We start from the raw sequence: 21461 nt of genomic DNA, 5'->3' as shown, positions 1-21461 counted from the left end.
GATGCTGAGAAGGCAGGAGGGCAACAAGGGTCCCCACCTGGCCAGGGAGGGGAGGCAGTGCCATCGTCTTAGCCATACTTGTTCAGTTTCTTCCTCTTTTTGGGTCCTCCCCAGCTCTGCTATCCGAGTTCACCAACTTTCGGGTGTGGGCGCTCCATCTTCTCTCCCCGAATATGACTAGAGTAAGACTCTTCAGACACAACAACGCACTGTGATTCAGACTTTAATGGTGGTGCTCATTCCCACGCCACAGATGTGGTGGCGACTGTGGAACATGGCACAGGGGAGCAAGACATTGCTCTGGTGCAGCTGGAGGAAGAACAGGGAAGCCAGGGCTGAGGAGAGAGTGATGGGGAAGCGTCCCCGGGGTACACAGCCCCCACCTCGACCTAGCCAGCTTCGGTTCAGGGCTGGTGTAGACACAAAGGGGCGGACACCAAGGCCCTTTCCTTGTTTACCCTTCCGGTTCCAGCAAGAAACCTCCCAAGCCCAGGCCATCTTCGATTCTACGACCCGTGAAATACACACACAATCTACTCCGGTCAGGCCAGATTTGGGCTCTGGAGTTAGGGAGAAACGATCAATCAATAAGACTAATCAACAATAAATAAATAAATAATCCCCTAAAGTCTCAGGCCAGGCGCATTAGATCATGCAGCCAGCGCTCCCTTCCACCTGGGCATGATGCCCTTCCTGGGCTCCCCGAGACATGGAAAATGGGTGGATGCAGCACAAAGCACAGTGACCCATGGCCCCTCTCTGAACACCTCACCAACCAACCCTGATGCACCTGTGAGACCCTGATTGCTCTGCCTGGATGCCCTTATAATCCTCAGTCCCATGGCCAATTTTTGAGGAGAAAGGACAGAGAAGTGGAGAGTATGGAACCAGGGCGGGGGGGGGGGGTAGTGGGGGGGAGCACACAGCAGGGGGCCAGACAAGCCAAGGAACATGGTGCAGCAGGTCAGCAGGGGTGTCCAGGGTGAAATGTCCTAGAGCAGGACAGGAAGGAAGAAGCTCCAGGAGGACGGGAGGGGGGTTCCAGGTCTCCGCGCAAAGTCAAGGGATCACAGCACGCTGGGATTGCGGAAATTATGTCCGGCAAAGCGGGCTTCGTCTCCCAGCTCTTCTTCAATTCTGAGAGAGATGAGCCAGAAAGGAAAGAATCAGGGAAGCAGGACGCTCCTGCTCTGAGGAAGCCCCTATGCTCTGAGCCAGGCACACCACCTGCTTCTAGGTCCTGGCCCAAGTGTGGACATGCCCTGGCTTTGACCTCCGGGAGCCATGGATCAGGCCCTCAGTAAAGCCATCATTCAAAAACAAATATTGGGGATCCCTGGGTGGCGCAGCGGTTTGGCGCCTGCCTTTGGCCCAGGGCGCGATCCTGGAGACCCGGGATCGAATCCCACATCAGGCTCCCGGTGCATGGAGCCTGCTTCTCCCTCTGCCTATGTCTCTGCCTCTCTCTCTCTCTCTGTGACTATCATAAATAAATAAAAATTAAAAAAAAAAAATATTTTCTGGATATCTACTGTTTTCCAGGCCATGGGTATTGGAGATGGAATGGTGGGCAAACAGAGCTTTTAACCCTCTGGGCCCTGGGCTCCCATCATTCCCCAGGTGTCCTCACCTCATGAGCTGGTTGTACTTAGCCAGACGCTCAGAACGGCATGGGGCTCCAGTCTTGATCTGAAACATCCCCAGAGATAAGCAGCTCAGTGGCTGCTTCATCCCCTAAAAGAAAACTTACAAGCTCCCTTGACATTCCCTTGACACCTGCAGACCCCTGGAAAGAGAGCCCCACCCACCTGACTAGAGCCCACCAATTCCACACAGATCTCTCTTGCACTCACCTGGCCTGTGCACAGCCCCACCACCAGGTCGGCAATGAACGTGTCCTCAGTCTCTCCTGAGCGATGACTCACCATGACCCCCCAGCCATTCTCCTGGGCCAGCTTGCACCTGCAGCCATACACACCAACACTGATCCCCCAGCCCGCACACCAGGCATTCTCTTCCTAGCCCATAGAACCAACATTGGTTCTATGTCAAGAAACACCTGACAGAAAGCTCTCTGGGAGGAGCACAGAGCGTAGGGTGGATTGGGGGTGGGGCAGAACCAAAAGAGCTGGGAAGGTGACTGCAGGTTCCCCACTCCCTTCAGCATCTGTGCCAGTATGAGGCTGGGCGCACTCGCCAGAGGTGTCCTATAGAAACGGGCTGGGTTGGGGAGAGTCTGGGGACACTCACGCTTGGATGGCTTCAGTGACCGAACCAATCTGGTTGACCTTGAGCAGCAGACAGTTGCAGGCCTTTTCCTCCACCGCCCGCTCAATACGCTTTGGGTTGGTCACTGTCAGGTCATCACCCACAATCTGGATCCCTACATTAGCTGTGAACTTGGACCAGGCAGCCCAATCATCCTGGTCGAAGGGGTCCTCAATGGAGACCACTGCAGGGAGAGCAGGAGGGGCTGCTGACCCTCCCTGGGGCTCTGCGGCAGGCAGGAACACCTTCCCCTATCACTCCCTGAAATGACGAATCCCCTGGCTAACTGAACCTGCTTATCCTTGCTCCCTGCCTCCAAGATAAGCCTGCCCTGATTCCTATCTCAATTCTTTCAGAAATCCTTCCAGGGGTGCCTGGGGTGGGGTGGGGGGAGCAGTTGAGCATCCAACTCTTGGTTTCAGCCCAGGTCCTGATCCTGGGGTCATGGGATCGAGTCCCTTGATGGGCTCTGTGCTCAGCATGGAGTCCGCTTGAGATTCTTTCCCCCTCCCTCTCGTTCCCCTCTGCTCCTCCCCTGCCTCATGCTCCTTCCCTCTCAAATAAATATTTAAAAAATAAAAGAAAAGCTGCCAAAAACCAAGGATACAGAGTTTTTCTCAAAACTATCTTTGCATTTTTCCCACTTTCACTACTGGGAAGTTTTTCCTTGGTGCTATTCTAAATCCTCATTCTTCTACTTTCCCTTGCTCTGTCTCAGGGAAATAGAAACTAGCTTCCTCCATGCGGGGGTCACAGCCCTTGGAAGGCCTGGAGAGAGGAACCCAGCTCCTCCTCAGCCTTCCTGTTCTGCTCCCACAGAGCTTCCAGCTCCGCTCCACATCCACAACTTCCTTAGTCAAAAACACCTATAAGTACAAGTTCTCTGCTGGGCCCGGTAACCACCTCACCATCTCTGGTTCCTTCCAAAGCCCTCCCCGTGATCCCAGTAGCTTTGGAACTTTGATCAGGACGAAGTAGATGAAACAGATTCACCATAGGTACCTGCACATTTACACTACAGACACAGCCCGTCTCTGCAGGAGGCTCCTTCACCCCCAGGCCTGATTCTCAGGCTCTTCTCAGACCTCTGTCTGACACCCGAATCAGCACCCCATAAGGTCCAGAGTTGCCCCACACGTCCCTGCCTGCCCCTTGACCCTCGCGCTGCCCTCCCTCCCACAACCCTTGTTCTCACCAGGATAGTCCCTGACAAAGTCCTGGTAGAGGGCCCCCAGCTGGTCCCCAGTGATGTATCGGGAAGGATCAGCAGGAGACTTGAAGTCCAAGTCATATTTGCCATCACGATGAAACTCCGAGGCAGCGACATCCATGCCAATGACAATCTTTTCTGTGTAGCCAGCCTTGTCGATGGCTTCCTTCACCAGTTCCAAGGCTGGGGATGGAATACAGTGAAATTATCAGCAGGAAGGGTGGGCAAAGGGGAATGAGAGTAAGAAAGGAATTCAGAGCCCAGGCGGAGCACTGTTGCTGGGGAGAAGCCATACTCCAGTTGCTGGTGGGGTTATCCCCAGAGCTGGGAAGAGAGGCCCATCTTCTAAGAGGGCAAAGGAATGCAATTCTGTTCATAACAGATTTTTTGTAAACAGTTATTATTTATTGAGAGCTAACTATGTCACCTAGTACAATGATGCTAAGAGGTAGATACTGTTATTATTCCCATTTTACAGATAAGAAAGATAAGCACAGAGAAGTAAGAAGGATCACGAGGCTCCTGGGTGGCTCAGTGGTTGAGCGTCTGCCTTCGGCTCAGGGCGTGATCCTGGGGTCCTGGGATCAAGTTCCACATCGGGCTCTCCACAGGGAGCCTGCTTCTCCCTCACCCTTTGTCTCTGCCTCTCTCTTTGTGTCTCTCATGAATAAATAAAATCTTTTTTTTTTTTTTTAATAAAATCTTTTAAAAAAGGAAAGATCACCAGCCAGTAACTCTTCAAGTCAAGGTTCAAATACAGGCAATTTGGCCCAAACACCTGAACTCTCAGCCACTTCTTGTTATTGTTTATATTCATTATACAGCTCCTGCCAAGGCAGAGAAAAATTGGACATCTTCAAGGCCTGAGAGGTTGGGGTGGAAATGGGATAGACTCAGAATAGAATCTCTAGAGTATGGTGTGTCTCATCAAACTGAGAATCCTATGAGGTTCAAGTCCAGGATGGATCCAAGTCACCTAGACCACCTCCCAGCATTCCCAGGGGCTCTAGTAAGAACTTACAGTTGCTAACAGATCTGGCTGTGCAGATGAGGGCTGTCCTCTTAGGCCTGCCTGTGAATGAATGTGGCAGATCCTCGGGGACCCAGCCCCAGCACTGGTACCTCTCTGAGCCAGATCGAGGGCCTCCCACCCATACTCCTCAGGCCCCGATGAAGCACGCAGCTCTTCCTGGCCCTCCGTCCCAAGACGGAGTGAGACCCAAAGCAGTCAGTGGGGCTCCTGGCCTCACCTTCACTGTTCTCCAGGATGTTGGGGGCAAATCCGCCTTCATCTCCCACGTTGGTGGCATCCTTGCCATACTTGTCTTTGATGACGCCCTTGAGTGTGTGGTAGACCTCCGCCCCAAGTCTCATGGCATCCCGAAAGCTCTCAGCGCCCACTGGGAGGATCATAAACTCCTGCATGGCCAGCTTATTCCCAGCATGAGAGCCACCATTGATCACGTTAAAGGCCTGGGGGCCACAGAGCAGAAAAGTCACAGAGCACTTCCCTCCTCCACTCCTGGGAGTGTTAAGCCCCAACCTCCCAGACTCAAAGTCTGCTGTCCCCATCTTTTCACTTTGATTGACTCAATGCACTTTGCCCTCATCATTCCTCACAAGGTTTCATGCTTTCCCCCACCCCACTCCTAGGAGAGGCCTGGGCACGGCGGGCAGGGCTCACCGGCACAGGCAGGATGAGGTCCGAGTTTCCAGCCAGCTGAGCAATGTGACGATACAGGGGCAAGTCCCGCTCGGCCGCCCCTGCCTTACACACGGCCAGGGACACACCCAGGATGGCATTGGCCCCAAACTTGGCTGGGAGATTAGAGAGGAAGGTGCTGAGCATGTCCCCTGTCTTCTTGAGCCCTGGCCTCCACCTATACTCCCCAAAAGGAGCCAGTAAAGGAGACCCCCCCCCCTTCTGCATTCCTATAACACCTCGTTGGTACTCTCCTAAAAACAGTGGGGAGACACGCACACACACATGTGACTTGATGGGAAAGGGCAGAGAGCTCCACCTATTTCTAAAGATCCTGAGACCACAGACTATCTCCTGCCAGCTCGCCCTCTTGGTGCTGCAAGAAGTTCTCCCTTCTGTCCTAATGTCACTCCCTCCCACTGCAGTTAAATTCATCCTCTTATTTTGGCTTTGGACGAGAATGGGAGATGGGCTCAGCCCTGGCAGGCCTTCCTTGGGAAGCCCCCACAGTGCTCCATGTGGTCTGCTCCACACGTCCTCCCCCTCATGCCTCCCCACTTGCTCCCAGCCCTGGCTTACATTTGTTCTCAGTCCCATCCAGCTCCAACATCAGATTGTCCAGCTTCTCCTGTTCCACCACAGAGAGACCCTGTGTGCAGAGCCACCATCACCCCCGGCCAGAATGGAGGCTGGGCCCTAAAGCATAGGGCCCCACCCCATACATACATACTCTCCTTGAGAGCAGCTTGTCTGCATCAGGGGACCTGAGCTTCATGGGAGCAGGGGCCAATGAAGGAGCCTTCCCACTCTTCCCTTGGTAACCATGATTCCCAAGAGGTGGGCCTTTCTCCCTTTTCTCCCTCCTCCTCTAATCCAGGATTCCTTCTGGGGACCCTGGTCCTGCCCACCCACATCCCCCACCCCCGCCCCTGCTGCCCCCAGCAAACTGTGGGCCTCACTGAGCTGATGAGGGCAGGAGCAATGGTGGTGTTGATGTGGTCCACTGCCTTCAGGACACCTGGGGAGAGGCAGAGAGGCCAGAGTGGGTCAGGCTGGGAGGGGCAGTGGGGGGCATGCAAGAAGGGAGTCAGGAACCTGTGGGAGGTAGGAGTATAAACTGAGCAATGAGAGAGCCTGGAGGAGAGCAAAGTCCTCACCTTTGCCTAAGTAACGCTGCTTGTCCCCATCCCTCAGCTCCAGGGCCTCATAGATACCAGTGGAGGCTCCACTGGGCACTGCAGCCCGGAAAAGACCTGGGAGAGGAACATGAAATAAGGGGGGGGGGGGGGCACAGAAGGATACTAAGGGGACCAGAGATTCCTTCAGCCTTCCAGTTCCAAACTGCCTGCTTCGTCCAGTCCCATCCCCACACTGCTCGCTCGCTCTCTCTCTCCCTCTCTCACACACACACACACACACACAGTCTCAAGCACAGGCATTGGCCTCCTCATCTGCCCAGCTGAGGTCCCACATGCACAAGTAGGAACCCACGGATATGAAGCTATGCAGGCAGCATACACATGCACACATGCACATGCACATAGGTGCACACACAAACGTGCAGAGGCACGGTATATTCCATATACTAAAATAGAACACAGAGATCAGCCTATCCTGGCGCCCCTGGACGAGGAGGACCCAACCCCCATAACCCAGGCTTTCAAGCCTGGCCCAGCACCCCATCCCCACTGGGAATCAAGGCAGCTTCCCTCCGGGGCCAGGGGAAATCCAGCCTGAAGGATGGGGAAAGGCCCATGCCCTGCTCACTACCTTTGGCCGTGTGGAGATCCACCTCCACCGTGGGATTCCCACGGGAGTCCAGGATCTCCCGGGCCCAGATCTTCTCTATCGACATGATGGCTGAGATCTTGGGTGGAAAGGAAGGAAGGAGAAAGATAAGAGGTTTAGAGAGGTGGAGCCTGATCAGTGGGCGGGGCTAAAGGCTGGGAGGGACGGGAAAGAGGTTACTGCAGTGGGTGGGGGGTGGGGAGGAGCTGGCTGCAGTCCGGGCTTTAGGAGGGACCCCCCCCCCGTGGGGAGAGAAGGTCAATGCAGTGGGGGGCGGGGTAGGATCAAACGGTGAGAAGGGAGGACACCGCAGGGAGGAGGGAGGGGCACTGGCAGAGGTTCCCTGGCGCCCCCTCAGTAGCTCCAGCAGCCGACTGGTGGGGTTCCCCCATCTCAGAGTGTAATGGCTGCCAGGCTTGCATTTCTCCTTGGAGCCAAGAAGAGGATGGGCTGTCTGGGCAGCTGGGGCCTCTCCTCCGGAGCCCCCATCCCACGCCAACTTAACACCCAACCCCCACTCTACGATCCCAGGTTCTCTCCCAAACTACGTACGTCCCTCCTCTTCCCAAGAGACATACAATGGAAAAGTCTGGGGAGGGGGTCCTAAGGAAGCCCTCAGTCCCTAGGGGTTGAGCAGGGAGGGAGAAGAGATCTGGGGAGAGAGGCAAGGCTGGGCCCATCCTCCCTGTCCCAACCCCTGCCCGCCGCCCCCCCCCCCCGCCCGCTGCTAGACAAATTCTCCCCTCCTCCCATCCCTCCCCCGTGCAGCAGCAAGAGGTAATGTAAAAGGAGAGAGGCAATGTGGGGGAGGAGTGAGAGAGGAGAGTCTAGAAGTCTAGGGATGCTGAGGAATGGGAAAAGAAGAGATTTCCCCACAAGCAAAGCCAGGGGACGTGCCAGGATAAAAAAGCACAGTCGGCGGGGGGGACCCCGAACTTAACATCGACAGAACCGGAGGCGAAGAGGGGCATGGGGAGAGGGTCAGTCAAGGGTGGAGAAAGGCCCAGTTAGAGAGAAACAGGTGTAGAGAGGCCTGGTGCCCAAATGAGTTGGGGGCGACGGCCAGACACCGAGAGGAGAGGTCCCAGAAGGCCGGGGAGGGAGGGTGCCGGGGAAGGTGCGGGTGACCGAGCAGGTGCGCAGCGCGGCCGGGCGAGGGATGCGCGGCGGCCGGGGGCGGGGGCGGGGCGCGGCGGCTGGGGCAGGGGGCCGGAGGGGCTTAGGGCCTGCTGGGGCTTCACCTCGGGGCTGCAGACTCAGCCTGTGGCGGCGGCGGCGGCGGCGGCGGCGGCAGTGGCGGCAGCGCGGAGAGAGCGGGAGTGGCGGCGACGGCGGCTGCGGCTCCCGGGCGGGGGGCGGGCGGGGGGAGGCGCCGATAGGGCCGGGCGGGCGCATGTGACCCGGAGCCCCCGATGAGTCAGGAGCCTCCGGCGGAGGAGCACGTAGGCGCGCGGGCGGGGGGCCGACGGCGGTGGGATGAGCGGGGTCCCGGAGGAGAGCGATGCGGAAGAGGCTGGGGGCGACCCAGGACCCGGACCCCAGCACCCACGCGCGCTCACACCCACGCCCCGCTCCCCTCGAAAGTAACAGGCACAGCCCCGCACCAGTGAAGCCCATGACAGCCTTGGTGTCTCATAAACTCCCTCAGACACAAGAGTATCAAAATGTCTCTTTATTTGATAACCAAATTGTTCCTAACACACCCAGCCGCCTCCGCAGCTCCTCCGCACCCAACTCTACAAGCGTCCCCTGGGCGCAGGCCTGGCTCCCCCAGACCTGCCTGAGGCCCCCCCCCCGCCCCCCCCCCACCCCACACACGCACCCCCAGGTTCCAGGCGGGGCTCGGGCCCACCCCGAGGCTGCCCAGGTGCCCATCACAGAGCCTGGACGGCAGGCGGGGATGAGTTCCCAGAGCTGAGGCAGGAGAAGGTGGGCTCTGTCTCAGAATGAGGGGTGTGAAGGTAGCAGCACGGCTACCTGGGAGACTTCTCGGGTCCTGGGGCCGGTGTCAGATCTCCTGGAGGAAGACAGCAGAAGTAAACCCCGGGCCATGCCTCATTCCCCTTGCGTCTGTGACCAGGTCCAGAGTGCCCAGCCACCACGCTTCCTTGGCTCATCTCCTCAGTCTCTTTCTGCCTCATCCTACCCTTCTTTCCCTACCCCCCTTGTTTCCTGTCATTTTTAGCTTCAGATTTTTAGCGCGAGATCTTCTTCCCCTGCCTCCTCTCCTCCACCCAGCTTCTATCCTCCACCACCACCTCCACCCTCCTTCCCCTACCCCCACCATGCCCCAGACCTGTCCTTTCTGGCTGATCTACAGATGTGTCAGATGTGGCTATCCGCCCCACACGGGCCTCTTCCTTCCTTTCCCTCTCCTAATGTATTCTCTTAAGCCTTTCCTCACCCCTTTCCAGGCCCCTCTGGTCATCTCTACTCACCCTGAGACACACACCCTCCACCAGACTCCTAAGTCTGTCTTTCCAGGGGTTCTCCTTGCTATATCCCTTCCTCAGCCACCTCCTCAGCGAGCAACTTCTCTTGCCCTGACAGACCCTTGGCCTCCTCCTCCTGCCTCTCCATCGGCTTCCTTACTATCCTGGGAGGCGGGAAGAGCTACATAGATGTCTGCTCCAGTTCTGAGTCGTGCTCAACCTCAGCCTCCTGCTCCTGGGTCTCCTTCAACCTCTGACGGATCTCATCAGCATCGGCCCGCTCCTCCTCTTCATAGAAATCTTTATCCAGGCGTTCGAGGTGTGCTATCTGCACCAGGGCCTCCTGGCGGTAGTCAGCCTCATCTGTACATGGGTTGTCCAATAGCACCAGGGCTCGCAGCTTGGGCAGGTCCCGAAGCTTGGCCAGCTCCTCCAGGTGGGTCACCATGTTGCCCCTGCCAGTGTGGTCAGGAGGGATTTACCCCGGGAGCATAATGGGTTTGGGGGCCCCTCCACTGCCGGGAATAGGGCCTCTGGGGGACTCTCCCACTGGGTTCCAGTTTCCCTAGAAACTGCTAGGCATAGCCAGATAGCATGACAGAGCCAGGGCTGTCCGACCTTCCTCCACTCCTGCCTCTCCCCTTCCAGGAAGCTGTGAGAGCCACAGTGTGTTCTGTAACACACCAGTGTGCTGATCATAGTTCTCCTTCTGCAGCCACAAAGCTGGGTCACAGCCCTGTCTTGTAGTTGGAGGGATGGGGAATCTCCCTCCCAGGGTCAGACTTCTTCTCTGTCAGTCGTATCTAAGTCATATCAAAGGTTAGAAAGGAGGCCCCAGGCCAGTGGAGCAGGAACTAGATCTAAGCTCAGAAAGGTGGGTGCTGTGTTGGTGCTCCCCTCAGAAAGGAGCCTAGGGTTAGGGATGGTCTGAGGCCTCCTGGCCTGAGGAACAAGCTTCATCTAATGTGCCTCATTGTGCAGTATGTTTCTTTTCATGTTCTTGCCTCATGCCTTTATGAAATCAGATTTTTTTTTTAAGGTTTTATTTATTTATGAGAGAGAGAGAGGCGCAGAGACACAGGCAGAGGGAGAAGCAGGCTCCACGCAGGAAGCCTGACATGGGACTCGATCCCAGGTCTCCAGGATCAGGCCCTGGGCTGAAGGCGGCGCTAAACCGCTGAGCCACCTGGGCTGCCTATGAAATCAGGTTTAATCGTTTCCGCCTTAACCTCAATAGAGGTGACTAAACCTCATGAAGAGTTTATCACCGGAGCGCTCTGTGCACTCTGTGCTGGACTGTCCTGTGCTTTGCAGGGCGGGGGGCTTAGTATCTTTGGCCCCAGAGGCATTTCCCAGTCATTGAGATACCTCTTTCCCACTACCCTTACTTCCAAACAACCCCAGTTAGCAGCCACTGAAGGCTGGGGCAGGGTGGGGAGGGGTCTCTTATCTCTATCTGGACCATCAATAAGAAAAGAGCACTCCCCCAACCCTACCCAACCAGAATGGCAGAACTAATTAGCAAAAGATCGCTCTAAGAACCATGGCAAGAACTGGGAGCTTCAAGGTGTAACCGTCTCTCCCTACTTGGAGGTTATCTTTCCATTGCCAGCTTTGAGAATTTGACTAAGCAGGCAATTTCCTGACATCTTACTTAAAGAAACATGCATAAAATCCTCCATCAGATGAAGAAAATCCCCCAGATCAATCCTCAGTGGCTTTCTATCTAAAGATTTTCTCTCAAATACTCGTCTCTCCTCAAATAGGAGCACATCTTGTGTTTTATATCAGTAAGGGAGCCATCTTCTCAGGAGAAGAGAGGCAGGAAATGGGAAGGAGAAATAGGGGTCCAGGAGATGTATTAGGGCAGTGGAAATTTACATGGAATAGGACCAAGAAAAGAGAATTGGAGCCAGACTGCAAGTCCCTTGAGAATGAGGACCATCTCTGGCATATAGCGTGTTCTCAATAACTGTGGGTTGATTGAATAGAGAATCAGAGAGGGATGCCTGGGTGGTTCAGTGGTTGAGTGTCTGCCTTTGGCTCAAGTCATGATCTGAGTCTTGGAATCGAGTCCTGCGTCAGGCTTCCTCCAGGGAGTCTACTTCTCCGTCTGCCTTATGTCTATTCCTCTCTCTGTGTGTCCCTCATGAATAAATAAATAAAATCTTTAAAAAGAAAATTATAGCAGAGAACTTCTCTAGTCTGGAGAAGGAAACAGCCATCCAAGTCTAAGAGGCACAGAGAAACCCCCCTCAAAATCTATCTCTTACGAATAAATAAATAAAATCCTAAAAAAAAAAAAAAAATCAGGGATCCCAGGCTATACACAGTCAGGAAAGGAGGGGTAAATATCAGGTTGGAGAATGAGGTGAGAATCTAGGAGTGGACTAGGATTGGGGGTTTGGAACCAGGGAAGAACACGAGGTCAAGAGCTTCTCCTGGTCCAGGGCAGGAACAAGGTGGGACCTGGAAGGGGTGCCTACCTCAGGTTGAGATACTGCAGTGATGCCATTTCCTTGGAGAAGCCACTCAGAGTTTCAATCTGGTTGTCTCGAAGATGCAAGGTAGTGAGATTGCTTAGGTTCTCCAAACCCTCCACCTTCTTCAGCATGTTCTGGGCCTAGCCCCCAGGATACAGTCCATGGATTGGGAAAAGGTGGTAGGGACAGGGAAGAGAAGTCAAAGATGCAGGAAACTTAAGAGTGGAGATGGAAGGGTGAAGGAGGGGAGTGAAGATGGGTAGAGATGGGTGTAAACAGTAAAGAAGCCTAGGAGAAGCTGCTGGTCCAGAGAAAGGCAGCAGTAACCCCCTGCTGCTCATCCCATCAAAGCCACCTCTGATTCAGGAGGAGATGCTTCAAACCACCCGGATGCCCAAGAACCCTCACTGCTCCACTGAGGAGGAATGCCTTCAGCACCATCCTAGAATGAAGAAGCTCACAAGTCAAAAAGACTTAACATTTCAGTGGCTCCCTTGGCTTGATATCTGTACCTGGGTTATGGCAAATTATGCTACAACCTGTGTCAAAACAAATTGTCTCTATTCTCATGTATTATGCATTAGCAGCCCTGCTAGGTAGTAAGGATCTTGTCTGTTTTAATTTTGCATCCCCACAGCATCTGGCACCAAGTGAGTGCTCAATAAATGATAATGATAAATGAACCAAATGATCGTGATGATGATGGTGTTAGTAGAGCCTACTAGAAGCCAGGCATCCTGGCCCCCAGAACACCACCCTTTTCCCTACACCAACCACCCTCTAACCCAGCGAGCTACCAGGTAGAGGTTCTTCAGCTTAGGAAGATTGATTCCCAGAGTGCTCTCCAGCTGGTTCCCCCGAAGCTCCAGTGTGTGCAGGCTGAGCAGCTTCTGGGGGTCCAGACCTGTCACCCTGCGGATGCGGTTCCCTAAGGAGCAGGAGAGTGTTAAGAACTCAGAGGACCGCTTCAAATGTTCAGCAGCAGAGCCTGAATGTTGGGAGCCTCTGCATCATCCTCTCCCTCCCATATGAGGTGGCTATGAGGAGGGACAGCTCCAGACTTAACACCTCTGGGGCCCTGGGGCACTCCTCCTCCCTCAAATCTTGGCTCAGATGTCAGCTTTTCAATGACCCTTGTCCTAACCAACCTGTTTGCAGTTGCTACCTGTGCCTATCTCTAGTCCCTTTATCCTAATCTATTTTCCACCACACATATCTCCTCTTAACATACTCTATAGATTTACTTAGTTATTACGTTTACTGATAGTTGTCTGTCTCCCCCTGACTAGAATGGAAGCTGTATGAGACTAGGGATTTTGTTTGTTCACTGCTACATCTCCAGCACATAGAAATGTCATAATGGAGCATAAGGACTGTCTGAATGAATGGATGGATGGATGGAAATTGCTGTGTGGCACAGCCAAAGACCACACTGCCCACTTCTGTTGGCCCCAAGCTAGGAAGGAGAGAACCTTGTGTAGCCCAACTTAAGGACCTACCTTTGAGATCCAGGCTGCCCAGACGAGGGTGAGAGATGCCCTCAGTGTCAGTGATCTGGTTATGGGCAAAACTGGCAACCTGCAGGTAGGGCAGTTCATTCAGCTGGGCACTCCGCAGATTGTTGCCATCAGCCTTGAGCCAGAGCAGGTGGGTAAGGTAATTGAGTGGCGACAAGTCTGTCAGGTGGTTCTCAGAAACATCCACATAGCGCAGATGGATGTAGGAACGCAACAAGTAGATGTCTGTCAGGTCCCTAAGAGATGAAGGAGGCCAGAGTTAGGGTTAAGTACCCAGTAAGGAGCAGAGGTGCTAAAGCAGAGGACAATGTGGAGATGGAGAAGAATGGGTGACTGATGGGAGTGGTGAGGGAGGAGGAGAGAAGATAGGTGGGTTCTTAACAGTGATCAGGGGCATATGTCTGCAAAGAGCCGAGAACTGACATTCTGATGGACAATTGAAGGAGTCCAGTAGGAATTCCCCAGGCTAGCTCTAATGTGGGGAGTCACAGGGCTCTGGAAAAGCAAATTCTATCCTTCCCTTCCACTGGCCAGAGTAAGAGAGATCCAAACTCCCAGCAGCAACACCCAGGAATGAGGGTGAGAAAGGAGATTGGGCCCTACGACGGCAGCCTGGTCCTCCATAAGCGCACCTCTCTTTAACCTCCAGCTTGACATAAGCATGAGCCAGTCCATTGCCTGTCTTACAGAGCAAAGAAAGCCCTTCCTTCAACATGTCCTCTGTGAGTGGCGTGGGCATCCACTGCAAGAGGAAGTGGAATCAGGCATCCCCTTCCAGCCCAACCCCATCCCTTAGCCTTAGGACCCCACCAATTCCAGGATTTCATGCTCTCACTTCCTCTGAGTACTCCTCTCCCTCCTTCTTGTAGTCCTCCCACTCCTCTGTTTCCTTCTCATCATCTTCCTTTTCCAGATCATCCTGATCTGGCTCGAAATCTTCCAGGTCTTCATCTGACATCTTTCTTCTCTGCTGACGACTCTGGAGTAACAGATCAAGCTCAGTGCCCCTCCCAAGAAAGAATGTCTGTCTCCTCGGCTCTCTGATCCCTTGCCTCCATTGACGGGATACCCTTCCCATCCATCATCCCTGACCTCCTCCCAACTGCGTTTCTCTCCTTATCCCTGCGAACACCTCATTTTGACTCCCAGCCTCCACTTCTGATGTCCCACCAAGGACTTCTGTCCCTTCAGTACGCCTTTCCAGGCCTTTCCAGCCCTCCAGCGGGGCTCCAACTGTCTCATTGTAGCTCCGCCTCCCTGCTTCTTGGCCTTCTCCTCCCCAGTTCTTCCCACCTCCTCCTTAAGCCACGTTCCCCTACCAACCTCCTACAACCCTCTCCTCCTTTCTATTCCTAACTCATGCTCCATTCATTTCTTTTTTACTTTCCCACCCTAACTAGCCCCATTTCCCTGTCCCCTCTGGGGCACCAGACTGACGCAGTCTCCAACCCTCCCACCCAATCCTTCGCAGAGGGGCGCAGACCCTGGCTCTGCTCCGCTAAAGGTGAGGTTCCGGAGAGGGTCTTGGCTCTGACTGGGAAAGGTTGTTTTGGAAGAGGGGAAACGCTCAAGGAGGCGTTGTGTACTGCTGTTATGGCAACGAGGGGGCGGGACACTTGGCTACTTCTTTGGGGCAACCGCTGAGAGGAGGGCCTCGAGGGGCCCGCGACAAACTGAACGGAAAATCCGCCCCAGAGCAAGCGGACCTTTAGTCGCCGGGTAAAGAGGCCAAATTCCCAATCCGATTACAAGCGTTAATTGGCAGGTAGCAGGAAGCAGTGGGTGGGGCTTGGAACTGAGAAGTGGGAGGGGAGATGGGTGGGGCTATGCGAAGTCACTCCAGACGTTAAAGGGACCGCACATCCTCAAAACAAAAGTATTGTGAATTCCAAAGAAATATGCTCTGAAGCTAAAGGGGGAAGAGGAGCAAGAAATCCCAAGGTACGTGGTCTGGTTTCTACTCCCACCCCAGCCTTGCACTCAGTTGATCTTTGGAAGGTGGCTTGGTGGAGTGGAAGGAGCCCAGGCCAATGTACCTTAAGACCTGGGTTGAAGTCTTGGCAGATCTGCAGTTCACTAGCAGCTTACCTAAGACTACTTTCTCATCTGTAAAATAGGCTTAGCTACACCAACTGAGGGGTATGAGTGCGAGCGTAATCTATGCTAGTACATTGTAGATTGCTAAACCCAATCTACAATGGGTTGGGTTGTAGATTGCTTCTCACTTTTCCTCATAACTTGGACTAGTTTGATACAAACTTCTTGGGGGTGCTAATAAGAGAGAAAATCCAACAAGTGCCCAATGAAAAACTCTTCATCCAACGTTGTTATATAGACAACAAGACCTGATAGAGCCATGCCCAGGCACTCAGGTCTGTGTGACTTGTTGAAAGAGATGAGAAAAAAGTTAAGATTCAACAAATATTTCCAGAGCATTTGTGTCAGATACTGTATGAGATGCTTTCACAAGTGATTTAATTTTTACATCAATCCTGTGAGATAAATACTTGAAAGAAGAGGAAACTAAAGCTCAGGGCAGTTAATATTTATGACACAATTCCTGCCGGGAGAAAGGAAGACAGTACCAATCTTTTTTAAAAAATATTTTATTTATTTATTCATGAGAGACACAGAGAGAGAGAGAGAGAGAGAGAGAGAGAGAGGCAGAGACACAGGCAGAGGGAGAAGCAGGCTCCACGCAGGGAGCCTGATGTGGGACTTGATCTGGGGTCTCCAGGATCACACCCTGGGCTGAAGGCGGCGCTAAACTGCTGAGCCACCAGGGCTGCCCCAAGACAGTACCAATCTTATGGAATCTAATATAAATAAAACAATTAGGCAACAAGGTAAGAAATCATATGATTGTTAAATTGTGTGTTACAGATATTATAAAACACGCAAAGTGATCTAATGGAAGATGTGGTGGGCTGGAAATCAGGACATGTTATCTCCTGCCCTGTCCAGCTTGGATAATACAGACAAATCTGTTTGAGGGACGCCTGGGTGGCCCAGTTGGTTAAGCGTCTGTCTTCTGCTCAGGTCGTGATCTTGGGGTCTTGGGATGGAGCCCACAGCAGGGACCCTGCCTCTCCATCTCCCCTGCCTGCCTGCTCCCCATGCTGTGCTCTCTCTCTGTGTGTCAAATAAATAAATAAAATGTTTTTTAAAAAAATCTATTCACTTGATATCATGGAACTAGTAGGGGCTGTAAAGTCAGACACACCAGGTTCAAAACCCACTCTACCATTTAATAGCTATGTGTTCCTCAGCAGGTTATATGATTTTACTGAGGTTTAATTTTCACATTTGTGAAATGGGGATAAACATGTCCACTTCCAGAAGAATTCTTAGAAGGTTAAAAGAGACAATAGGGGGAAACCGCCTTATACTTAGTTGACCCTCCTCAGCCAGGATCTCCCTGCCCTCCCCACTTCCCGCCTGTTTCCTCAGTCCTGGGATTGTTCTGTGGAGTAAGACAGTAAACATGAAAACACTCGAGAAGGTTAGAAATGCCGGTGCCAATAAATGATACCATATTACTGGAGTGGGAAAGGAAGAGTCCATGTGGTTTGATGTAGCCAAAGGGAAAGGATGTGGTTTTTCACTGGCCCAGAAGAAAGAAGAAGACCTATTAGGTGGGAACAAAAAGCCATGACAGAAAGATTGGGGAAGTATCACTGAGCATACTTTTATTAAGCACTTTCTCTGTACCAGGCTGTAAGTACTGGGCACTCAAAGACAGTAAAACGGTTCTCGTCATCTAGAGCCTTACAAGCCACTGACTGGGTTAAGTAAACGAGTAATTCAATATAATGAGACAGATGTTATAATAATGATACCTGATACTTACAAAGCTTTTACTGAGTGCTGGGGGATAATTTTATAGTACATGTATCTAGATAATATCATATGTTCAGGGCAGAGATTCCAGACAGAGGAAGCACTTTTCATAAGGCCTAGCGGAGAAAGAGCCCAACTGGTACCTGTGCAAAGAAAGTAGGTAGTTCTACTGGATGGAACAGTAGATATGCTTACAGGGATGAGGCAGGAGCTGCAAACAGAGCTGATCACACTAAGGCTTTTATCCTAAAAACTGTGAGGAACCACTAGAGGTTTTATTTTGTGTTTCATTGACGAGGATTGAATCTACACTGTGTAATGACAGCTAGATGCCTACATCCTCTTTGATGACATCCTTTCCTCTAGAATGGTCTAGGTAGAATTTCCTGGAATTATAAAAGTAATATTGAATTAAACTTAAAATGCAAATACTAGAGAAGTGTATATAGTGTACAAGTCCATGAACTCCATCCAGCATCACTATCATTTATGAATAAAGATATGGATTTTTTTTAAAGACAAAAATGCTATCAATCATACACACTGTTCAACAGGATTATTTTCATTTAATAATATGTCTTGGACATCTTTCATATCATTGATCATATATCTACCTCTTTCTTTTTGATAGTTGCCTATTATATGGACATATGGTCATTTTTAACTATTCCCTATTGCTGGATATTAACTTTATTATTTTTTTTAAGATTTATTTATTTATTCATGATAGACATAGAGAGAGAAAGAGAGAGAGAGGCAGAGACACAGGATGAGGGAGAAGCAGGCTCCATGCCGGGAGCCCGTCGTGGGACTCGATGATCCCGGGACTCCAGGATCGCGCCCTGGGCCAAAGGCAGGCGCCAAACCGCTGAGCCACCCAGGGATCCCCTGGATATTAACTTTAAAAAATTGTCAACATTGGGGCACCTGGCTGGCTCAGTGAGTAGAACATGAGACTCCTGATCTTTGGGTTGTGAACTTGAACCCCATGTTGGGGGTAGAGTTTCCTTTGAAAAAATGCTTTTTCAAGTTGTTTTTCATGTTACTGTGAATCATTAATTTTTTAATTGATGTTTAGGAGCTCTTTATGATTTGGAGACTGTGGCAGAAACTGCCAGTTGCTTACCTATTATTCAGTCTACCCTTCTTCCTTACTAACTGAACTGTTTTTAAGCAGCATTATTTTATTTTTTAAAAAAAGATCTTCTGGGACACCTGTGTGGCTCAGCGGTTTGGCACCTGCCTTTGGCCCAGGGCATGGTCTTGGAGTCTCGGGATCGAGTCCCACGTCTTCTGGGGGGCTCAGTGGTTTGTGATCCCGGGTACCCAGGATCGAGTCCCACATTGGGGTCCCCACAGGGAGCCTGCTTCTCTCTGCCTAAGTCTCTGTCTGTCTCTCTCTCTCTGTGTCTCTCATAAATAAATAAAATCTTTAAAAATACAGTAAAATGAAATGTAGAATGCAGTGGCTTTTAGTATATTCAGAGTTGTGCAACCATTACCACAATTTTAGAACCTTTTTGTTACCCCAAAAAGGAACCCGATGTCCCTTAGCCATCATGTTCCTCCCCTCTCCCCACTCACCTCTGCCCTGGTAACCATTAATTTATGTCCTGTCTCTATAGATTTGTCTATTTTGTGTATTTTATATAAATGAAATCCTATAACATGTGGTCCTACATGACTACCTTCTTTCACCTTAGCATTGTATTTTCTTTTTTTTTAAAAGAATTTATTTATTTAGTCATGAGAGACACAGAGACATAGGAAGAGAGAGGAGAAGCAGGCTCCATGCAGAGAGTCCGATGAGGACTCAAACCCAGGACTCCAGGATCACGCCCTGAGCCAAAGGCAGACGCCCAACCACTGAGCCACCCAGGTGTCCTAGCATCGTTTTCTTTCTTTCTTTTCTTTCTTTTTTCTTTCTTTCTTTCTTTCTTTCTTTCTTTCTTTCTTTCTTTCTTTCTTTCTTTCTTCTTTCTTTCTTTCTTTCTCTTTCTTTCTTTCTTTCTTCTTTCTTTCTTTTTTTCTTTCTTTCTCTTCTTTCTTTCTCTCTTTCTTTCTCTCTCTTTCTTTCTCTCTCTCTTTCTTTCTTTCTTTCTTTCTTTCTTCTTTCTTTCTTTCTTTCTTTCTTTCTTTCTTTTCTTCTCTTTCTAAAGATTTATTTACTTATTCATGAGAGACACAGAGAGAGAGAGAGAGAGAGGCAGAGACACAGGCAGAGGGAGAAGCAGGGTCCATGAAGGGAACCGGATGCGGGACTCTATCCCGAGTCTCCAGGATCATGCCCTGGGCTGAAGGGGGCGCTAAACCGCTGAGCTACCCGGGTTGCCCAGCATCATATATTCAAGGTTCCTCCATGTTGTAGTATCTACCAGTATTTCATCCCTTTTGAGAGCTGAGCAATGTTCCATTTTATGATTTATACCACATTTTATTTTTTCATTCATCAATTGATGGATATTTGGGTTGTTTCCATTTCTTGGCTATTATGAGTAATGCTGTTATGAACATTCATATACAAATTTTTGTGTGGCCATATGTTTTAATTTCTCTTGCTTACATACCCAATTAATATCAATACAAAAATAATACTTTTAGTATCAAAATATTGAATTCTATGCTATAATGAATAGATTCCAAAGGAGGACATAATTCTTTGCCACAGAGATTTCATTCTGAAATATTTACAGTATCAAAATATTCATTCAGTCAACTACATGTTGAGCATTTGCTATGTACTAAGCATTTTGCTAAGAGCCTAATGTTATATGCAAATCCTCAGAAGGAAACTATTTCATTTGAACAATCTATTACAGGAGTGCCTGGCTGACTCAGTTGGTAGAGCATGTGACTCTTGATCTTGGAGTTGTGAATTCAAGCCCCATGTTAGGTGTAGAGATTACTTAAAAATAAAAAATAAAAAAGTTTCAAAAAAGTGAAAAATCTATTACAAATACAACCTGACCTCAGGCATTTCAACTTAGTTTATTGGCAATTTTTTCCTTACAGGTAGAACTGTAAGGAGTGGAATTGCTGGGTCATATGGTAACACTATATTTAACTTTTTAAGGAACTGCCACATTGTTTTCCAAAGTGGCTGCACCATTTAACATTTCCACCAACAGTGTTTGAGGGTTCTAATTTTGCCACATCCTGGTCAACATTTATTATTATCTGTGTTTTTGATTCTAACCATCCTAGCGGCTGTGTTGTGGTATTTTCTTGTGGTTTTGATTTTCATTTCTCTGATGGCTAAAAATATTGAGCATTTTTTTATGTGTTTATCAGCCATTTGTATATCTTCTTTGGAGAACTGTCTATTCAGACTGTTTATTTTTTAACTGGGGTTTTCAGTCTTCTCATTATTAAGCTAACAGAACTTTTATATTACTGGGGGCAGCATTGTACCCAGCTAAAAAAATATTTCTCAGCCTGCATTGCTGATAGGTCAATGATATTATTAGTGAAAGTCACTGGATGAAACTTCTAGAAAGTCCCTTTTTCCTCTCCCTTTCTCTTACTGTCTAAAACAGGATGTGGTGGCTGCCATTCTAGCAACTACATGGGACCGTAAGATGATGGCAAGAACATAAGCCACATGCTAAAATGCTAGAACAAATATAGAGAGCAGCATATGAAATATAAACTATCACGAAGCTCTTATACTAACCCTGAACTGCCTCTGGAGACTTAATTTTATAAAAGAGAAAATAGGTTAAGCCACTGGGTTTGGGGGATCTATGTTGTAGCCAGATGCAATTCTTACCTGATTATAACCAATTATCTCAAAACGTAGTAGCTTGAAACAACATTCATTATCTCAGTTTCTCTGATCAGGAATCCAAGAGTGGCTTAGCTGGGCTGCATCCAACTGTTGGCTAGGGCTGCAATCATCTGAAGGCTTGACCGAGGCTGAAAGATTTGCCTCCAAGGTTCATCCATGATATGACAGCTGGCAAGATAGTTCCTTGCCATATGGCTTCTCTATAGGGCCACCTGACTGTCTTCACAATATCACAGCTGGCCTCCCCCAGAGCAAGGGATCCAAGAGAGAAAGAGGCCAAGATGAAAGTCTCTATAGGGCCACCTGACTGTCTTCACAATATTGCAGCTGGCCTCCCCCAGAGCAAGGGATCCAAGAGAGAAAGAGGCCAAGATGAAAGCCACTATGCCTTTTATGACAGTCTCCAAAGTCACATACCACTACTTCCACTTTAT

The 21461-nt window shown here is 50.5% G+C and overlaps 2 protein-coding genes across 6 annotated transcripts in view; both read right to left on the bottom strand.

Moving 5' to 3' along the window:
* Positions 1-207: 207 nt before the first annotated feature.
* ENO2 (enolase 2) lies at positions 208-8327 on the bottom strand. Of its 2 annotated transcripts, none has more exons than XM_038576641.1 (12): positions 8210-8327; positions 6951-7047; positions 6338-6433; positions 6140-6198; positions 5760-5829; positions 5163-5296; positions 4729-4951; positions 3464-3661; positions 2251-2452; positions 1854-1962; positions 1631-1689; positions 208-1137 (listed from the first exon to the last, which is right to left on the bottom strand). In XM_038576641.1, the coding sequence occupies exons 2-12, from the start codon at positions 7033-7035 to the stop codon at positions 1068-1070; spliced, it is 1305 nt and encodes a 434-aa protein (XP_038432569.1). In that variant the 5' UTR covers positions 7036-7047; positions 8210-8327; the 3' UTR covers positions 208-1067. The 2 variants fall into 2 exon arrangements, with proteins under 2 accessions (XP_038432569.1, XP_038432568.1); XM_038576640.1 differs by having other exon boundaries at positions 208-309.
* Positions 8328-8779: 452 nt separating this feature from the next.
* The window catches only part of LRRC23 (leucine rich repeat containing 23), a 15665-nt gene continuing 2983 nt past the window's right edge, over positions 8780-21461 (bottom strand). The window contains exons 1-8 of one of the 4 annotated variants that reach the window (XM_038576643.1): positions 15107-15243; positions 14236-14379; positions 14033-14142; positions 13383-13636; positions 12681-12811; positions 11887-12023; positions 9561-9855; positions 8780-8985 (exon numbers count right to left, since the gene is read on the bottom strand). In XM_038576643.1, coding sequence (XP_038432571.1) covers positions 9582-9855; positions 11887-12023; positions 12681-12811; positions 13383-13636; positions 14033-14142; positions 14236-14358 — 1029 coding nt within the window. In that variant the 5' untranslated portion in view covers positions 14359-14379; positions 15107-15243 and the 3' untranslated portion in view covers positions 8780-8985; positions 9561-9581. The other 3 variants (XM_038576644.1, XM_038576642.1, XM_038576645.1) reach the window with 3 other exon arrangements.

Source organism: Canis lupus, chromosome 27 (assembly GCF_011100685.1).
Source record: "Canis lupus familiaris isolate Mischka breed German Shepherd chromosome 27, alternate assembly UU_Cfam_GSD_1.0, whole genome shotgun sequence".
Classification (NCBI taxonomy): Eukaryota; Metazoa; Chordata; class Mammalia; order Carnivora; family Canidae; genus Canis; species Canis lupus.
This window is presented reverse-complemented; position numbering and strand designations above follow the sequence as displayed.